A 21,280-nucleotide genomic window follows, 5' to 3' on the forward strand; every position below is an offset into this window, starting at 1 on the left:
CTCATGGTCCCTCTTAGTAGCTGTCCATTCTTCCAGGCTGGACCTCTACCCATTCTTTGTCTACCCAATTGCTGGTCTCTCTCACTCTGGGCTCTGTCCCCACCTATCGTTTACTCCTCCCCCCCCTCCCTGCACCCTGTCTTCAGCAGACATACCAACCTTTTTCCTAGCTGCAATCAGTTCTGAAGAACTGAACCTGAAATGTTAACTCTGCTTTCTCTCCACAGATGCTGCCAGACCTGCTGAGTTTGTTGCAGCAACTACTGTTTTTATTCCTGATTTCTGATTCCCTATTCTTTCTCCTTCTTCCCTCAATCAGGGTTCCAATGGACCATGGTCTAATGTGAAACCCGTCAGATCACTGGAACAGCAGCTTGTTTTGTCTTTCAGTCACGTGATGCCTCATCTCTACCTCAACCTCATTTGGCTCCATTAGCTCCATGTATCTTTATATCCGTATCCATCAAAAGTCTATTGGATCCTCTTGAAAGTTCCAAATGACTCAGGAAACATTGGGAGGGGTTGTTTCCCCTTGTGGGAGAGTCTGGGACCAAAGGGTGGAATCTCAGAATAATGAGTCAACCATTTTAGACAGAGAGGAAGAAGTATTTCTTTTCTCAGAGGGTAGTCAATCTGCAGAAGTCTTTCACGCAAAGGGCTGTTTAAGTATACCCAAGGTTGAGAAACATTTTTAATCAGTAACAGAATCAAGGGTTACTGGGATAGGGCTGAAAAGTGGAAGATTACTAGATCAGCTATGACCTCATTGAATGGTGGAGCAGATTTGATGGGTAGAATGGTCTGCTCTGCTTCCACATCTTATGATCTTCCTTGAGAGATTTCTGGATCTTCTCTCCCCGCAGTTTGATCAAGAGCTTTCTTTATTCAAAGTTTGTGAGAAGATTTGTAGCTCGGGTGCTTGTTGTTGTGGTTCTGTTCGCCGAGCTTGGAATTTGTGTTGCAGACGTTTCGTCCCCTGTCTAGGTTCATCCCCTCCTCCCGCTCCCTCCCTCTCACACTCACCCCCTCAGTGCTTGGGAGCCTCCTGTGAAGCGCTTCTGTGATGTTTCCTCCGGCAGCCTCCTCCAACTGCAGCGGACAGCTGGAACTGACAACCGGAAGCAGCAGAGACAAACCACTATAAATGCCGGAGGAAAGATCACAGAAGCGCTTCACAGGAGGCTCCCAAGCACTGAGGATGTCACCTAGACAGGGGACGAAACGTCTACAACACAAATTCCCAGCTTGGCGAACAGAACCACAAAAGTTTTGTTTATTTCAATCCCTGTTCTAGATTAGATTACTTAACAGTGTGGAAACAGGCCCTTCGGCCCAACAAGTCCACACCGACCCGCCGAAGCGCAACCCACCCATACCCCTACATATACCCTTTACCTAACACTACGGGCAATTTAGCATGGCCAATTCACCTGACCCGCACATCTTTGGACTGTGGGAGGAAACCGGAGCACCCGGAGGAAACCCACGCAGACACGGGGAGAACGTGCAAACTCCACACAGTCAGTCGCCTGAGGTGGGAATTGAACCCAGGGCCCTGGCGCTGTGAGGCAGCAGTGCTAACCACTGTGCCACCGTGCTGCCCAAAGTTGCAAGATTATGCCTTTTTGGTAGGGACTCGCACATCACAGGAGTTCTCTGGATTGAACCCAATCCAGTGCTCCTTCTGATTCTTTTTTCCTTCTACTTGGGCCTTGGAGGTCCATGTTAGGCAGAAACTTCCAGAACTCGAAGTCAATGCTGTGCTGATCGCCTGGTGGGGAACATGAGAGCAACTGTGTATAGAGCCGCCTAGCTTCGAGGGAGTGTGGGTTCAATTGCCGCACCACCTGACATGACCATGAAGGACTCTCCTTCACAACCTCTCCCCTCGCCTGAGGTGTGGGGACTCTCAGGCTAAAACACCACCAGTCAGCTCTCTCTAATAAGAGGGCGGTGCTGTGGCTGGTAGGACTATGTTGACTTTAGCTTTTTTGACCTCCAATGTTAGACATGCATCTGTTTCTGATAGATCGAGATTAACTTTAGATTATGGAGTGACGTGGATAGATGTGGACCGGCAGATCTTTCCTTCATTGCTGCTGAACTGTCAGCGATTTCCTTTAGGTGGACATGGAGAAGAGGGACAACCAAGTTCCCAGCATGCTGTGGTGACTTCTCCCAGTTTAACTACAAATGCAAGGGTGCTGTTGACTGATTCCTAACCAAACCCTGGATACTCATCATTGCAAGCTGCTGGAGAAAGGTCGGAGGGATATGACAAGAGGTTCCTTATAAAGGACATCAGCTTCCTACCTCCCCGCTCTCGGCATGTAGCAGTTTCCCCTCTCCTGACATTACTTACTCAGCCCTATCTCCACCAAATCCTCCTGCCTTCTCTTTCCAATTCCCCACTCACCTGGTCCCCACTTCCAGCGAACATCACCCCCGTTCCCCCAGACCCCTATGTGTCAATGAATCTGCGTTGAAGCTGCATTCTGGTTTCAGTCACCCACCTGCTGAAAACAAGCCTGCACCAAATTTTCAGGGAAGAGATTCCGGATGAGATCCAGGAAGGCATCCAGGCTCGACACCTCGTCATTCTTCTTCCCTTCTCCGAGCTGCTTTCTCAGCGCAGGGTTGCCCGGATGTATGGCGAGTACCAGGATCACACCGAGTACTGCAGCGATGATAGTGGTAGTCATGTAGTATACCATGGCTCTGGTTCCCAGGCGGCCACTGGCCTTAGCATCGAGTCCAGACAAGCCTTGTCAACATCAACAAACATAGATTTGACACAGTAGGTTAAACCAGCCGGGATATTTCTTTACACTGTGTATAGTTTCCAATTTTAATAAAAGCTTCAAGTATCTAGGCCAAACCTTACTTGCAAAGGATAGAAAATCCTCACACAGACCTGTTGCCAATTAATTTAAATCCATATCTTCTGATCATTCTGTCTTGCTCAAACTGTCTCTATTTATTTAATCGACTCTTCATTGATGTTCAACAACACGATTAAACCTTCAATTAATCATCCCTCCTCCCTTCTAGTTGTTCCTATCTCACCATGAGCTGAACACTCCTGGCACACCGTTCTATGAAGTTTCCTTAGCAGGTTCCTGAAAGCACTGATGTTCTTTCGAAAATGTGGTTCCCAGAACTCAACACAATTTGCCAGCCATCATTGAAGGTTTGGTTTTTTAACCATCTTTGTGTTTTTTGACTCAATGCCTCTGTTTAGAAAGGAATCTGTTCACTCTTTTAAACAAGCCTATTCTCACCTTCAAATAAACATACACACGCCAAGATGTCTCTGTTCCTTGATAAAGCTGTCATTTGATTTCATTGGCCTCCTCTCGATCTTTGCACCAAAATAGATCCATCACTTCACAACTCCTAGTTAAATGTTATCAGACTGTCTGTTTCTAGGGTTACACCCGAAATGTTGACGTACCCACCTCCCGATGCTGTCTGGCTTGCTGTGTTCTTCCAGCCTCCTGCTTGTCTACCTGGGAATCCAGCATCTGTAGTTTGTTTTGTCTCCAAGCTGTCTGTTTCACCAGACCGTCTATATCATCCTGATCTGAAACTAGGTTCTGCGGTGTTTCAACTTCAGGTACTCATTCAATATCTTTCTGCACATTTCAGGCAATGCAGGTCAGAATAACTTTCTGTCCTAAGGGATCACTCCTGCTCCCCCTTCTGGTTCTTATGTCAATTAAATCTCTGCCCTCACATTACTGTCACTTCAGCCTCTCCTCATTTACTCTTACTAAAGCAAATTAAAATTCTGAACAAAGTTCCCCTCAAATGTCCATGTTCTGAGGGAAATAACCTCAGCTTTGGAAGTCACTTCAACAAGGTGAAGTCTTTCACCTCTGCTACCAATCTTCTCTGCTACCTAACCGTGACTTTTCCAAGAATTTGTGAACAGTAATGCCCAAACACAATACTTCAGGGAATGTCGAATGAAGGACTGAGGTTTGTGCATTTTGTCGAGCTCCTGGGTGTGCCGCCGCTGCCTCTCACCTGTGATTAAACTGGAGATGATCAAAGGAAGAATCAACATCTTCAACATCCGCATGAGGATATCACCTGGGAACGCTATGATCATGACAATGTTGGGGTGGATGGGAGATGCATATCGGAGCAACCCTCCACATAGTGCTCCAAATATCACGCCTGTAGATGGAAGAAATGGAGATGACAGAATAATAATCACAAGTTATAGTTACACTAGAGCCTGTACTCTTGAGGAAGCAACCAAAGATGCTTCATTGATGAAAGGAAAACCCTTCGCAAAGTGGCAACAAGCTGGGAGTAGGCAGACTGGCCAAGGTGCATTTCGAGGTGGTAGGTTTTAGAGAGGGAGAAATGGGCTGAGATTCCTGAAGGTTACTGAGGCCAAGTCAGCACTGGTATATCACATGTAGGAAGAGTTAGCAGAGAGAAAGCCGGATTAAGGTATTTGAGTGATTTCAAGGCACAGGTGTTAAATATAATTCAGTATACCGATGATAATTATGTCAACAGTGTACTATTTCCAGTGACTTACAGCATATAACACTGAACGAGACCTTCAATCCAACAAGTCCACATTTATTCTCCAAATGAGCAGTGATTTGAATAATTTCTTATATCCCTTCACCCGTTTTCCTTTAACCACTTGACACATTTGCAAGTTCATTGCGTGAGTTGTAAACACCTTACTTGGAAATGCATCTCTGCCAAGGTTGGGGTGCCCAGTGTGAGATGACGGCAGCAACATTTTATTTCCCCTCCCACACACTATTTTCACATCCTGCTGTGGGTTTTGAAAACCCCTAAAAATGGAGAGTTAGTGACCATTGACCATTGAGGGATGTCAGCTGAGGAGTCAGGAACACTCTGAAAGGCTAGCATAAAGTATTTTCATTCTTTAGTAGAAGATAATATTAAAGATAATATTAGATACAGCACTGCAATGTGGACGTGTTTTAATGCAACAATCCACTGCACTGCATAAGTAGGTTGACCTTCACATTAACTAACATTGTGCATGCGTGATGGTATGCATTATAGTACTTTTTTCCATTGGCTAAAGTGTAATAAAATATTCACAAAGTAGAATAATATATAAGTAAATGTTTCCCATCATATTTTAAATAGAAAGATAAAAGTACAGACCACTCCAATTCTCACAGAATTCTGCTTTTGAAAGATAAATTCTGAGCACCTACCTTCCTTCAGTTATTGACAGGGAACCCGGTTTGAAATGGACAGGACACTAGCTATTCTTTCAATTTCAAGTCGATAGTTATGATAATTAATGATAAGTTATGGTCATTATGAATACTTGTCTGAGTTTCAAAAGTCAGTGTGCTGTTGCCAGAGCTGCTTGAGAAAATGACTGACTGTTATTACAGCTCATAGTACAGTCAGTTTTGCTATAACGTGTGTCTCTTCAACGCAAATTGTCTAGAATGCGATTGAAGAATTTAGACCATTAATTGTAGAACATGAGCTTTCCTTACCCATTTTAGTATAGCTTGATTCTGTCCCCACTGGTTTTTATAATTCTTATAATGCATGGGAACAGAACTATCACGTTTTTTCAAAACAGACCGTAACATACTTTGACTTTGATATGATTTCAGAAGAAATGGCTTTTTCTTTACATGATGTATTCACAACTTTCTGGATTTTTTCCCCTACCCCCCATCCTGCTGTATGAGGCAGCTCACAAACTGCTCTGAAAACACAAAGTCTGGGTGAAAAAACATATATGTGTCATGTAAGCACCCACATGTCCCATTGTCGCAACCATACATGGAAGCCACACAATGCAGTCTGCTACTGAAGTGTTATCATTATCTTCTGCAGAAAAAAATCTTTCCTTTAATCTTGTTATTCTGAACCTTTCAATCACTAAAACAAACTGCTTCTATCCACTCTGACCCAAACAATTATAATGTCAAACACTGGGATCTGCAGTCTCAACCACTTCCTCTGGCAGCTCATGCCATACACGTACCACCCTCTGTGTGAAAACATTGTTCCTTAGGTCTCTTTTATATCTTTCCCCTCTCACCCTAAACCAATGCCCTCTAGTTCTGGACTCCCCCACCCCAGGGAAAAGACTTTGTCTATTTATCCGAATCATGCCCCTCATGATTTTATAAACCTCTATAAGGTCACCCCTCAGCCTCTGACGCTCCAGGGAAAACAGCCCCAGTCTGTTCAGCCTCTCCCTATAGCTCAAATCCTCCAACCCTGGCAACATCCTTGTAAATCTTTTCTGAACCCTTCCAAGTTTCACAACATCTTTCCTTATACCAGGGAGACCAGAATTGAATGCAGAACTCTAAGAGTGGCCTAAACAATGTTCTGTACAGCTATAACTTGACCTCTTAATTCCTACACTCAATGCACTGACTAATAAAGGCAATCATACTAAATGCCTTCTTCACTATTCTGTCTACCTGTGACTCCATCTTTAAGCAACTATGAACCTGCACCCCAAGGTCTCTGTTCAGCTACAACATTCAGTGTAGTTGCATTACAGATTGCCCTGTCAGTGGGTTTGAAGGTGGGGACACTTGTGTAATGCATTCTGCCTCACTTGCCCTTCCCCTTCCATGGTCCATTTTGTGGATGGCAGTGAAAGCATCAGAGGGCTCATCCACTCTTAGGGCATTCGAAGCTCTGAAGTGGTCAATCACTTGGGACCCATCCCACACCTGCTGCATTCTTACCCAGGGCAGATCTCGCTGGGCAGTCAAACCAGCAACATTTCACTGGGCAGACTGGTGCCACCAAAGAGGGGTGAGGAAGATTCTTGATGGGTCCCCTGTGCCCAGTCAGGGCATCAACTCACTGCATATCATAAACTATCTCCCTCCTCAGCCACCAGTGGCCTCTCAAACTGGGCCTGCCTTCCATATCGTCAGCATATATACCAACTCTTCCTAGCTACGATCGGCTCAGGGTCACTGGATTTGAACTGTTACCTCTGTTTGGCTCTCTACAGATGCTGCCAGACCTGCTGAGTTTCTCCAACACTCTCTGCTTTTCCCTCATTCTTAATCAGAGCCCACTGATATCCCAGCATTCCCCCATGGTTCGGCCTCCCTACCCTTCTCTTCAGCGGACGGGCTGTTTGTACACACAGCCACAGTCACCAATCAAATTTGCCGCTGCCTGGACCATGAGCTACTGGCCAATTGGATTGGCTGGCAGCTCTCTGAGGTGACATTTGCTGCCAGAGAGGGGTGGGATTCTTGCCCGGAGCCCATTCGTGTCCCGCTCAAACGTATAAGGGTTACACAGCAGCTGGCATTTTCGAGGGCATCTCCCAGCAGAGTGCAGGGAGGTTTTGAGTAACACTGCTCCTCTGAAAACTTGCCCCATGTCTCAAGCGAACACATACTGCAATCTGAAATAGATAACGCAAGTAGCACCTCAGCAAGTTAGGCAGCTTCTGTACAGAAAGGAAGCAGTTGGGTCAGCATGAGGTAAGTTCGAAGGTGGGAGGGCTCACAAAGTCCATCTCACTGATGTCACGTAGAGCCCACCACCCTGAGCTGCAGCGGCTGGGGGGAGGGATTGGGGGCCTTCCTGCTCTCAATGATAGGCCCTGAAATAGCCAACTGGCATGATGATGTAGCCAGCTGAGACACACTTTGGTGTGGCCTCTCTCCAACACACACGCACAGTAGACCCCTTAGAAAGCACAACATGCGTTTGCTTCCAGTTTCCCCAGCTCCTGGAGCACTGCAGAGCTAAACCCCTAACTGTCAGCGTTGTGATAGAGTAAGCTGTTGTTGGAATGCTACATGCTGAATATTAATTGAAACTATATTCATATTTCAAACAGCTAACATGATTGATGGATATTCTAGAATCAGGGTGAAAAATTATTCTCCTGAGAGATAGCAGTCAGCATATCCAGACCCACTCAGGGCGATTTAGCTGCTCATTACTGTAGCGCCCATTGTTGAGCGAGGAGAGATCAATGGACATTATGTCCCAGAAGTTTAATCAGTGCCCAGTGACACACTTTTCTGTCACTGGTTGGCAGAACAGTGTGTGTCCCTATAAGCCAGAGAGTTCATTCAGGACTGGCAAACCTTCCAGAAACAGGCTGCTTCTAACCTGGAAAGGTCAGTGATATAATCCAGACAGAGCAACAACTTCTCTTCCTAACGCAACTCAGTGGTGAAATGATCAGCAGCACAGTGTTGAGGAATGAGGAACGGATGGTATTTACAGCAGTGTTTCTCAACCTGCCGGTCATGCCCTCAACACTATTTGGGTGGGAGAAACAAGCCCAAATGAATTATTAATAATTTCGACACTCTTTGAAGAAGTGGGGCTTTGTTTTCAACATGGTGGGCGCTGTCTCCATTGGTAAAATGGTTGGTGGTGGGTAAGTTGCAAACGGTTGGGAACTGCTGAGATTTGGCACAGATTTCAAGGTCTGAAAGTGCGAGAGTGTTTTTAGCATAGAACCCCTACAGTATGGAAGCAGGCCATTTGACCCATCGGGTCCACACCGACCCTTCAAAGAGAAACCGACCCAGAACCATTCCCCCATAAGCAGACATTTCCAATGGATAACCCATTTAATCTACAGAACCATTAATACAATGGGCAATTTAGCAGGGCCAATCCACCGAAACTACACAGTTTTGGACTGTGGGAGGAAACCTGAGCACCCGAAGGAAACCCAAGCAGATACGGGGAGAATGTGTAAACTCTATTCAGACAGTCAATCTGAGATGGAATCCAACCCAGGTCCCTGGTGCAGTGAGACAGCAGTGCAAACCACTGAGCTACCAGGCTACCATGACTCTGAGAGTGAGTGTGTGTTTTATACAGGACATGGGTCACAGTTTGAGAGTGAGTGTGTGTTTTATACAGGACATGGGTCACAGTTTGAGAGTGAGAGAGTGTTTTATACAGGACAGGGGTCACACTCTGAGAGGGAGAGTGTGTTTTATACAGGACAGGGATCACAGTCTGAGAATGACAGTGTGTTTTGTACAGGACAGGGATCACAGTCTGAGAGTGAGTGTGTGTTTTATACAGGACAGGGGTCACAGTCTGAGAATGACAGTGTGTTTTATACAGGACAGGGATCTCAGTCTGAGAGTGAGTGTGTGTTTTATACAGGACAGGGGTCACAGACTGGGAGTGAGAGTGTGTTTTATACAGGACAGGGGTCACTGTCTGAGAGTGAGAGTGTGTTTGAGACAGGACAGGGGTCACATCTGAGAGTGAGTGTGTGTTTTATGCACGACAGGGTCTCCGTCTGAGAGTGCGTGTGTGTTTTATACAGGACAGGGGTCACAGACTGAGAGTGAGTGTGTGTTTTATACGGGACAGGAGTCATAGTCTGAGAGTGCGTGTGTGTTTTATACAGGACAGGGGTCACTGTCTGAGAGTGAGAGTGTGTTTTATACAAGACAGGGGTCACAGTCTGAGAGTGACGTGTGTTTTGTACAGGACAGGAGTCACAGTCTGAGAGTGAGTGTGTGTTTTATACAGGATGGGGTCACAGACTGAGAGTGAGTGTGTGTGTTTATACAGGATAGGAGTCACAGTCTGAGAGTGAGTGTGTGTTTTACACAGGACAGGGGTCACAGACTGAGAGTGAGTGTGTGTTTTATACAGGACAGGAGTCATAGTCTGAGAGTGAGTGTGGGTTTTATACAGGACAGGAGTCACAGTCTGAGAGTGAGTGTGTGTTTTATACAGGACAGAAGTCACAGTCTGAGAGTGAGTGTGTGCTTTAAAAAGGACAGGAGTCATAGTCTGAGAGTGAGTGAAAGTGTGTTTTCTACAGGACAGCAGTCACATTCTGAGAGTGACAGTGTGTTTTGTACAGGACAAGGGTCACAGTCTGAGAGTGAGTGTGTGTTTTATACAGGACATGGGTCACAATTTGAGAGTGAGAGAGTGTTTTATACAGGACAGAGGTCACAGTCTGAGAGTGAGTGTGTGTTTTATATAGGACACAGGTCACAGTCTGAGAGTGAGTGTGTTTTATACAGGACAGGGGTCACAGTCTGAGAGTGAGTGTGTGTTTTAAAAAGGACAGGGGTCACTGTCTGAGAGTGAAAGTGTGTTTTCTACAGGACAGGAGTCACAGCCTGAGAGTGACAGTGTGTTTTCTACAGGACAGGAGTCTCAGTCTGAGAGTGAGTGTGTGTTTTATACAGGACAGGAGTCACAGTCTGAGAGTGAGTGTGTGTTTTATACAGGACAGGGGTGACAGTGTAACAGTGAGTGTGTTTTATACAGGACAGGAGTCACAGTCTGAGAGTGAGTGTGTGTTTTATACAGGACAGGAGTCACAGTCTGAGAATGAGTGTGTGTTTTATACAGGACAGGGGTCACAGTCTGAGAGTGAGTGTGTTTTATACAGGACAGGAGTCACAGTCTGAGAGTGACAGTGTGTTTTGTACAGGACAGGGTTCACAGTCTGTGAGTGTGTGTTTTATACAGGACATGGGTCACAGTCTGAGACTGAGTGTGTTTTACACAGGACAAGGGTCACAGTCTAACAGTGAGTGTGTTTTATACAGGACAGGGGTCACAGTCTGAGAGTGAGATTGTTCTTTATACAGGACAGTGTCTGAGAACAAAGCAATGATTTATACAATATGCAGTCAAGAGCATAAGGATCTACTAGCTGTCAAACATATCAATATTACATTTCTTTGTCAATTGAGCAGTGGAAGATAGAGGGACAACAAAAAATAGATGTCACTAAAATTTAGAGTTCAGCTAAAATATTGGGCAGAATAAGTGAGAGAAACAGCAAGCTGGAGAGAGAGGTGAACACAGAAACAATGGCGGGTGACCTACTAGGAGGTAGTACCTGGTTGTATATCGATACAGGAACACTGAATGGTCATTGTTAAACTCGTGGTCAGTGATGTTTTATAAAATACTGGTAAGTGCTAGTACATTTCCTGCTGCAGTCCCAGCTGTAAACCTGAAGGACTAATAACTTCCATAAGGTTCATGGCTACTGTGCTTCAGTTAGGAATATCTATACGTTTTACTGAATAGATTTTGCCCTGTCAAGATTATCTTAATAAACATCATATTACTAGTTCATCCACTTACATGAGATTGTTACTCTGGAGAAACACTCCCCGTGCTGCACACTCGCCCTTTCCCAGCACTCCCCACTCAAAGCCCTCACTGGTTGATGAACAATTGGAGCTTCACTCACCAAACACCGTCAGGGTCAGTAGCAGGTTCTTCATCAGTTTCTTTCCCAGCCGTTTCCACAAAGGGAGCTTGCCGTCCGGTTTCTCGGGAGCCAGGGCGCATTCATCCATCCGCACTTCCATCTGCTTGGGCATCTTGGCAGAGCTGGGAGAGAAAACCCAAAAGACCCTGGGTCATCACGGGAAGCAGGAACAGCCAAAGCTCCCCAGGCTGTGGGATACTCGGGAGGTTGTGGCCTAGTGGTATTATCGCTGTAACTGTTAATCCTGAGACCAGGTCATGCCGTAGGGACCAGGGTTTGAATTTGACCATGGAAGATGGTGGAATTTGTAATTCAATGAAAATCTGGAGTTAAGAATCTAATGATGATCATGAAATGATTCTTGGTGGGGTGCCCCATCTGGTTCACTCATGTCCTTTCGGCCAGGATGCTGCCATCCTTACCCAGGTCTGGCCAACATGTGACTCCAAACCCATAGCAAAGTGGTTGACTCTTAACTGCCCTCTGGGCAACAAATGCTGACCACATCCTGTGAATGAATTTTTAAAAATCACATACATACCCTAACTCACTGTTACAGATTATGATACTGTGAGTACAAGTCCCACAACAGAAGCTCCTGCTTTCAAACATCAGAACTCCTCCATGCCAGAGATATGGTTAACCCAGTCTGCGACATTGTGCACCAGTGAGATGAGACATCAGGGAAACTTACAGTCCTACACGCTAGCAAGATTAATATCTCAACACTCTGGGATTTTGCTTCCATACTTTCCTGATTTAATATTGGTAATCACGTTTTATTAAAACAAGCAATAAAAGAGCTCAGATTATCTCTGCCGTTATATTTCCACATGTGGGAGGAATGGTTCAGATATGACTGTGTTATGAGTCTAATGGACCATGGAGCACCATCAGAACAGAGGTTGACTGCACAGTCTAGGGGCACTGAATTGGGAACAGTGAGAAGTGTTTCTTTTCAACGGTGGTTGTTTATCTCTTATCCCAATAAAAAGAGATTGATGTGGACTGGGAAAAAAGGCATGCCAGGTCTATACTAGGACACCAGACAGCGTGAACTACATTGAGACTAGCCAGACACAGGGGCATGAGGAGGTCCCTTGAGCCTGCCCTGCTATTCAATAAATCCATTGATTGGAAGCTCTTATCCACCTTCCCACCCAACACTCCCTCACTTCTTCTATTTAACAATAATCTATCCACCTTTGTGGGAGGAGTTGAGTGCAGACAGACTGGTCTGTGCTGAGACATTGAGGCAATACAGACCAGTGAGTACTGAGACATGAACACCAGACAAAATGCTGTGAGACCGGGTGATCTGATCTGTATTGGGATCATGTAGAGAACAAAGAACAAAGAAAACTTACAGCCCAGCAACAGACCCTTCAGCCCTCCAAGCCTGAACTGATCTAAATGTACTGTCTAAACCTGTCGCCCAATTTCTAAGCATTTGTATCCCTCTGCTCCCCACCTACTCATGTAGCTGTCCAGACACATCTTAAATGAATCTACCGTGCCTGCCTCTACCACCTCTGCTGGCAACGTGTTCCAGACGCCCACCACCCTCTGTGTAAAGTACTTACCACGTGTATCCCCCTTAAAATTTTCACCTCTCACCTTGAAAACGTGACCTCTCGTTATTGAATCCCTCACCTTGGGAAAAAAACTTATCTCTATCTAACCTGTCTACACCCTTCATGATTTTGTAGCTCTCAATCAGGTGCCCCCTCAATCTCTTTTTTTTTAATGAAAATAAACCTAATCTACTCAACCTCTCTTCATAGCTAGCACCTTCCATAGCAGGCAACATCCTCGTAAACCTTCTCAGCACCCTCTCCAAAGCATCCACATCCTTTTGGTAATGTGGTGACCAACTAGTACCCGGGTGCATTGTTTATTCCGCTGTGTGTGATGTGGGCTGTGAGAGAATGTGTAGCCTCTCTCTCAATTTGACAGTAAAATATACACATACCGCTGACAGCAATAAAGTAGGCAAGGCATTGAAAAGTAAGCTGCAGGAATAGTCATTAATGCACCCAGACTAACTGCTAAGGAAAGCTTGGCGACATTTTATACATAGACAGCTTTAGCTGAGCCATGCAAATTTATTCTCTGCAAAAGGATGCTGTTACAAATGAGCTCTGGAGTTCACTCAAGTCTCTACTGCAGCAAGTGCACACTAACCATTTGGAAATTAGACCCTTAGAAATTCAAGTTCTTCATTTCCTATTGTTTAGGACTTTGAATCGATGACTAAAACATGATGTGCTCACAAGGATTTAGAGCATCACTCGGGAGATGCAACTGCTTGACATGCAAAATGGACAAACTCAATTCCTAATGTAAAGTGGCAGACCAAACCTGGCTCACCAAGCATGATCTTAGACTGGGCAATCTGTCAACTGCTGCGCATTTTCTGCATTTCCTCCAGCAGGATTTGTTGTCATCATCTCCTTCGATCTGAATGTTATTGTGGCACCCACTTTAACTTACAAGTTGTCCAGTTTGTGCTGAGTGTCTACGCAATATCATCTCTCCCTTTCTGCAGTGGTTTTCTCTGGCTCTGCACCAGACAGACCTGGATGTCAGTGAAAGAGGCTGTTGCTACGTTTCAAGAAGGATAGGAGGCCATGGTGTTGAACAACAGCAGGGGCTTTAACGTACAGGCAGCAAGGTTAAACTAAACATTTCCCTCCAAAATGACCTATGATGTCATCTTAGTGCCACACCACCCAACTCTTAAAATGATAATCCACCAAATACACTCTTCACATTAGAGATTCCTACAATGAAAGCATTTCCAGTCATATTTACCACATTCAGTCGGTAATTCATTCCAGAGGATGTCAATTGCTCTGTGACCATCATCATACCTCAGGCTGCTGTTTATTTTTCTCGTTGCTTTTCTCCAGATAACCTTTTGTGCCCTCTGTTCCATTTCACATTTACTTTCTCTTCAATTTTTTTATGTTTGTGTAATTCCTCGGTGCATGGTTTACTGCTGCATGGCGTCATGTGGTGGCCCTCTTAAAGTGACAGTCCACCATATTTACCAAACACACAACAGCTATGAAATCCTGCACTGACCAGCACTTGACAGGGGTTAAAGACAAACAATAGAAGCAGAGGGCACAAATGGGGACATCTCATCATCAGATCACCAGCAGATATAGCCAGTAAAACCCATCCACAAGCTGGACGGTCTGTTAAAGGGCCACTAGAGCAAGGTAAACCAGCCAGCACTATGAACTGCTCAATATCATTCATTTGAAACACTTTCAGTCATAAACGACAAAAACTCACATCACAGCCAGATTGCTTTTGAGTTGCCCTCATTAACTTTTCCCAATTGCTTTAACCTCCTTTCTTTCCCAGTTCCGTGTTGATTAACGTTCCCCATCACCGGACCCTCCTGACAGCAAACATGGGATAGTTGCTGGCTAAACCCCTTGACATCTTAGTTCCTGGCTCAAAGCGATCAATAGCGGTCACAGGTTGAACAGCCCAAGCCAAAAAAGCTGTCAGGTTGGTTCAAAGATCTTAGAAGCTGGAATAAAAAAACCACGCATAGTACCTGGTCACAATGGAGAGGTTGAGAACAAGGCAGTGCCCAACTCCTGAGCTGCAGCACAGTCAGACTGAAGTCTTATTCAACTGTGGAGCTGAACCAAATTAAGTTGCCAATCAAACACTGTCAGGGTGCAGACATCAAAACTGCTTTACTGGAATACAGTGCACATGGCATGGAACAGAAAAACGGGGGGGGGGGGCGGGGGTGGTGGCGGGAATAGACTAAGATAATAAAATGATTGGGAAAGACAATGAGCACAGCTCAGTGGAAATTCCGTTTGTTGGTAACAGAAACAGTTGGGTGATAGTGAGTTGCTGTGGATTAATTTAATGCAGTCTTCACTGAAAGCTGGTGAAGCGTGGCAACAATGACATATGCACGGTAGCTCATTCATTCAACGTGTACATGGCAGCTGGTACAGCCTCTGACAGTTCACAGTCCAGATGATCATTCCATATGAGTCAATGGAAAAAGAAAATCTAATGTATTGCAAAATGGACCAGCAATACATCTGCATTAGCATTATAAATATTCACTCAGGGGATGTGGGCAGTTCTAGCTTGGCCATCATTTATTACCCATCCCAAGTTAATCTTGAGGAACTGACAGGGAGCTGCCTTCTCCGACCACTGCAATCCACTCGATGATGCACTGCATTATAATAACAGCAATTTCTCCCACGGGGTTATTCTCCCTGAGCTGCAAACAGAAGAACTTTAAATAAGTTCATTTCGCCACAAAGTCAATTTCAGTACAGAATGCATCACGCAAAAGACGATTTCAGTTATACCTTCACAAAGTTGATCTTAATACCAGGTTAACATTGCCCTCTGCAACAAACCCTGGTATATCAGCGTGAAATACACTGTCCTCTGTAACACACCCTGGTATATCAGTGTGAAATACACTGCCCTCTGTAACACACCCTGGTATATCAGTGTGAAATACACTGCCCTCTGTAACACACCCTGGTATATCAGTGTGAAATACACTACCCTCTGTAACGCACCCTGGTATATCAGTGTGAAATAAATTAACCTCTGTAACACAACCTGGTATATCAATGACAAATGCAGTGCACTCTGTAACACACCCTGGTATATCAGTGTGAAATACACTAACCTCTGTAACACACCCTGGTATATCAATGAGAAATGCAGTGCACTCTGTAACACACCCTGGTATATCAGTGTGAAATACACTAACCTCTGTAACACACCCTGGTATATCAATGAGAAATGCAGTGCACTCTGTAACACACCCTGGTATATCAGTGTGAAATACACTAACCTCTGTAACACACCCTGGTATATCAATGAGAAATGCAGTGCACTCTGTAACACACCCTGGTATAGTGTGAAATACACTACCCTTTGTAACACACATTAGAACATCATGTGAAATGCACTGCCCTCTTTAAGACACCCTAGCATATCAGTGTGAAATACACTGCCCTCTGCAACATACCCTGGTATGTCAGTGTGAAATAAAGTGCCCTCTGAAATGAACCCTGGAATTTCAGTTTGAAATACACTGCCTCCTGTAACACGCTCTTGTATATCAGTGTGAAATACACTGCCCTCTGTAACACACCCTGGTATATCAGTATGAAATACACTGAGGTCTGTAACACACCCTGGTATATCAGTATGAAATACACTGCCCTTTATTACACACCCTGGTATATCAGTGTGAGATACACTGCCCTCTGTAACACACCCTGCAACATCAGTGTGAAATAAATTGCCCTCTGTAACACACCATCTTATGTCACTGTGAAATATGTTGCCCACTGTAAGACATCCGGGTATATCAGAGTTAAACACAGTGCCTTCTGTAAGACAACACGATATATCAGTGTGAAATACACTTCCCTCTGTAACACACTGGTATATCAGTGTGAAATACACTGCCCTCAGTAACACAACCTGCGACATCAGTGTGAAATAAATTGCCCTCTGAAACACTCCATCTTATGTCACTGTGAAATACGTTGCTCACTAAGACACCTGGTATATCAGAGTTAAATACACTGCCTTCTGTAAGAAAACACGGTATATCAGTGTGAAATACACTGCCCTCTATAACAAGCACTGGTATATTAGTGTGAAATACATTGCCCTCTGTCACACCACCGGCCCCACGCCGTTCTCCGCCCCCACGCCTAACTCCGCACCCACACCTAACCCCATCCCACTCCCAGCTCCAGTCCCACACCAGGTCCGAGCTCCCAGCCCTGCCGTGTTTTCACCATCCCTCCAGACCTCCCCCTCTTTGAGGAGGAAAGATTAGTCCTCGGCAGAGGCCTTACCTTCATCCCCCTCAGCTCCCGGATTAACGAATTCAACACACGGCGAGACATTGAGCATTTCTTCCGCCGCCTTCGCCTCCGTGCCTACGTCTTCAACCAGGATTCTCGCCTACTCTCTGACGACCCCTTCTCCAACACACCCCATCCACCAGACACCCCGGGCTGGCCTCTTACCCGCCCTCGATCTCTTCATAGCCAACTGCTGCCGCGACATTAACCGCCTCAACCTCTCCACCCCCTCACCCACTCCTACCTCTCACTCTCACAACGTGCAGCCCTCCACTCCCTCCGCTCCAACCCCAACCTCACCATCAAACCGGCAGACAAGGGAGGCGCGGTGGTAGTTTGGCGCACTGATCTTTATGCCGCTGAGGCTAAACACCAGCTCGCGGACACCTCCTCTTATTGCCCCCTTGACCATGACCCCACCTCCCACCACCAAACCATCATCTCCCAGACCATCCATAACTTCATCACCTCAGGGGATCACCCATCCACCGCCTCCAACCTCATAGTCCCACAACCCCGCACCGCCCGTTTCTACCTCCTGCCCAAAGTCCACAAACCTGACTGCCCCGACCGACCCCCATTGTCTCAGCCAGTTCCTGCCCCACCGAACTCACCTCTGCATACCTCGACACTGTCCTGTCCCCCTTAGTCCAAGAATTCCCGACCTACTTTCGGGACACCACCCACACCCTCCACCTCCTCCATGATTTTCCCCTCCCTGGCCCCCAACGCCTTATCTTCACCATGGACATCCAGTCCGTATACACCTCCATCCCCCATCACAAAGGCCTCAAAGCCTTCCGCTTCTTCCTTTCCCGCCGAACCAACCAGTACCCTTCCACTGACACCCTGCTTCGACTGACTGAACTGGTCCTCACCCTGAATAACTTCTTTTTTCAATCCTCCTACTTTCTCCAAACCAAAGGAGTAGCCATGGGCACCTGCATGGGCCCCATCTATGCCTGCCTCTTCATTGGATATGTGGAACAGTCCATCTTCCGCAGCTACACTGGCACCACCCTCCACCTTTTCCTCCATTTCATCGATGACTATATCAGCGTTGCCTCATGCTCCCACGAGAGGAGGTTGAACAGTGCATCCACTTTACTAACAGCTTAGACCCCGACCTCAAATTTACCTGGACTGTCTCAAACTCCTCCCTCCCCTTCCTAGACCTCTCCATTTTTATCTTGGACAACCGACTCAACACAGACATTTACTATAAACCGACTGACTCCCACAGCCACCTAGACTATACCTCTTCCCACCCTGCCCCCTGTAAAAATGCCATCCCATATTGCCAATTCCTTCGCCTTCGCCGCATCTGCTCCCAGGAGGACCAATTCCAATACCGTACAGCCCAGACGGCCTCCTTCTTCAAAGACCGCAATTTCCCCTCAGACGTGGTTGAAGTTGCTCTCCACAGCATCTCCTTCACTTCCCACTCCTCCGTCCTTGAATTATGCCCCTCCAATCGCAACCAGGACAGAACCCCACTGGTCCTCACCTACCACCCCACCAATGTCCAGATACATCGTATCATCCTTCGTCATTTCCGCCACCTTCAAACGGACCCCACCACCAGGGATATATTTCCCTCCCCACCCCTATCAGCGTTCCGGATAGACCACTCCCTCTGCGACTCCCTCGTCAGACCCACACTCCCCACCAACCCAACCTCCACTCCTGTGTAACTCACCCTGTTATATACGCATGACATACACTGTCCTCTGTAACAGACAGTGGCATATCAGTGTGAAATACACTGCCCTCTGTAACACACCCTGGGACATCAGTGTGAAATACACTGCCCTCTGTAACACACCCTGGGACATCAGTGTGAAATACACTGCCCTCTGTAACACACCCTGGTATATCAGTGTGAAATGCACTGCCCTCTGTAACACACCCTGGGACATCAGTGTGAAATACACTGCCCTCTGTAACACACCCTGGGACATCAGTGTGAAATACACTGCCCTCTGTAACACACCCTGGTATATCAGTGTGAAATAAACTGCTCTCTGTAACACTCCATGTTATGTCACTGTGAAATACGTTGCCCACTGTAAGACACCCGGGTATATCAGAGTTTAATACACTGCCTTCTGTCAGAAAACAAGGTATATCAGTGTGAAATACATTGCCCTCTGGAACACCACCACCCCCACACCGTTCTCCGCCCCCACGCCTTTCTCTGCCCGCATGCCTAACTCCGCCCCCACACCTAACCCCACCTCACTCCCAGCTCCAGTCCCACACCAGGTCCGAGCTCCCAGCCCTGCCGTGTTTTCACCATCCCTCCAGACCTCCCCCTCTTTGAGGATGAAAGATTAGTCCTCGACAGAGGCCTCACCTTCATCCCCCTCAGCTCCCGGATTAACGAATTCAACACGCAGTGAGACATCAAGCATTTCTTCTGCCACCTCCGCCTCCGTGCCTACGTCTTCAACCAGGATTCTCGCCTACTCTCTGACGACCCCTTCTCCAACACACCCCATCCACCAGACACCCCGGGCTGGCCTCTTCATAGCCAACTGCTGCCGCGACATTAACCACCTCAACCTGTCCATCCCCTCACCAACTCCAACCTCTCACTCTCACAATGTGCAGCCCTCCACTCCCTCCGCTCCAACCCCAACCTCACCATCAAACCAGCAGACAAGGGAGGCGCGGTGGTAGTTTGGCGCACTGACCTTTATATTGCTGAGGTTAAATGCCAGCTCGCGGACACCTCCTCCTAGTGCCCCTTGACCATGACCCCACCTCCCACCATCAAACCATCATCTCTCAGACCATCCATAACCTCATCACCTCACAGGATCTCCCATCCACCGCCTCCAACCTCACAGTCCCACAACCCCGCACCGCCCATTTCTACATCCTGCCCAGAATCCACAAACCTGACTGCCCCGACCGACCCATTGCGTCAGCCTGCTCCTGCCCCACCGAACTCATCTCTGCATACCTCGACACGGTCCTGTCCCCCTTAGTTCAAGAATTCCCCACCATTTTTAAGCACATCCTGTTACATCAAGATGAAATTCACTGTCTTCTGTAACTCGCACTGGTACATCAATGTGAAATACACTGCCCTCCATAACACACCCTGAAACATCAGTGTGAAATACACTGCACTTTGTAATACACCACGGTATATCAGTGTGAAGTAACTGCCCTCTGCAACACACCCTGGCGTATCAGTGAGAAATACACTGCCTGTAGCACATCCAGGTATATCATTGTGAAATAAATTGCCCTCTGTAACACACCCTGATATATCAATGTGAAATACACTGACGTCTGTAACACACCCTGGTATATCAGTGTGAAATACATTGCCCTCTGTAACAAGCACTGGTATATAAATGTGAATACACTGCCCTCTGGAACACACCATCGTATATTAGCGTGAAATACATTGCCCTCTGTAACACATCCTGTTACGTCAGTGTGAAATTCATTGTCTTCTGTAACTCACACTGGTACATCAATGTGAAATACACTGCCCTCAGTAACATAACCTGAAACATCAGTGTGAAATACACTGCCCTCTGTAATACACCCTGGTACATCAGTGTGAAATACATTGCCCTCTTTAACACACTCTGGTCTATCAGTGTGAAATACAGTGCCCTCTGTAATGCAGGAAAACGTGAGGTCTGCAGATGCTGGAGATCAGAGCTGAAAATGTGTTGCTGGTTAAAGCGCAGCAGGTCAGGCAGCATCCACGGAACAGGAAATTCGATGTTTCGGGCATAAGCCCTTCATCAGATGAAGGGCTTATGCCCAAAACGTCGAATGCCCTCTGTAATGCACTCTGGTATATCAATGTGAAATAATCTGCCCTCTGTAACAAACACTGGTATGTCAGTGTGAAACAAATTGCCATCTGGAACACATCCTGTTACAACAATATGAAATACACTGCCCTCCGTAACACACTCTGGTATATCAGTGTGAAATACACTGCCCTCTGTAGCACATCCTGGTATATCAGTGTGAAATAAATTACCCTCTGTAACAGACCCTGATACATCATTATGAAATACACTGATCTCTGTAATACACCCTGGTATTTGATTGCAAAATCAATTGCCCTGTGTAACACACCCTGGTATACCAGTGTGAAATACACTGCTCT

The 21,280-nt window shown here is 46.3% G+C and overlaps 1 protein-coding gene across 4 annotated transcripts in view; it reads right to left on the reverse strand.

Annotated features, from left to right (window-relative positions):
* LOC132824350 (excitatory amino acid transporter 2-like) overlaps positions 1-21,280 on the reverse strand; it is a 255,636-nt gene that overhangs the window by 34,199 nt on the left and 200,157 nt on the right. For all 4 annotated transcript variants that reach the window (XM_060838712.1, XM_060838711.1, XM_060838714.1 and 1 more), the window contains exons 3-5: positions 11,225-11,367; positions 4,030-4,182; positions 2,514-2,764 (exon numbers count right to left, since the gene is read on the reverse strand). In XM_060838712.1, the coding sequence (XP_060694695.1) occupies positions 2,514-2,764; positions 4,030-4,182; positions 11,225-11,367 (547 nt within the window). The remainder of the gene's footprint in view (positions 1-2,513; positions 2,765-4,029; positions 4,183-11,224; positions 11,368-21,280) is intronic.

This window comes from Hemiscyllium ocellatum, chromosome 18 (assembly GCF_020745735.1).
Source record: "Hemiscyllium ocellatum isolate sHemOce1 chromosome 18, sHemOce1.pat.X.cur, whole genome shotgun sequence".
In the NCBI taxonomy this organism is placed as follows: Eukaryota; Metazoa; Chordata; class Chondrichthyes; order Orectolobiformes; family Hemiscylliidae; genus Hemiscyllium; species Hemiscyllium ocellatum.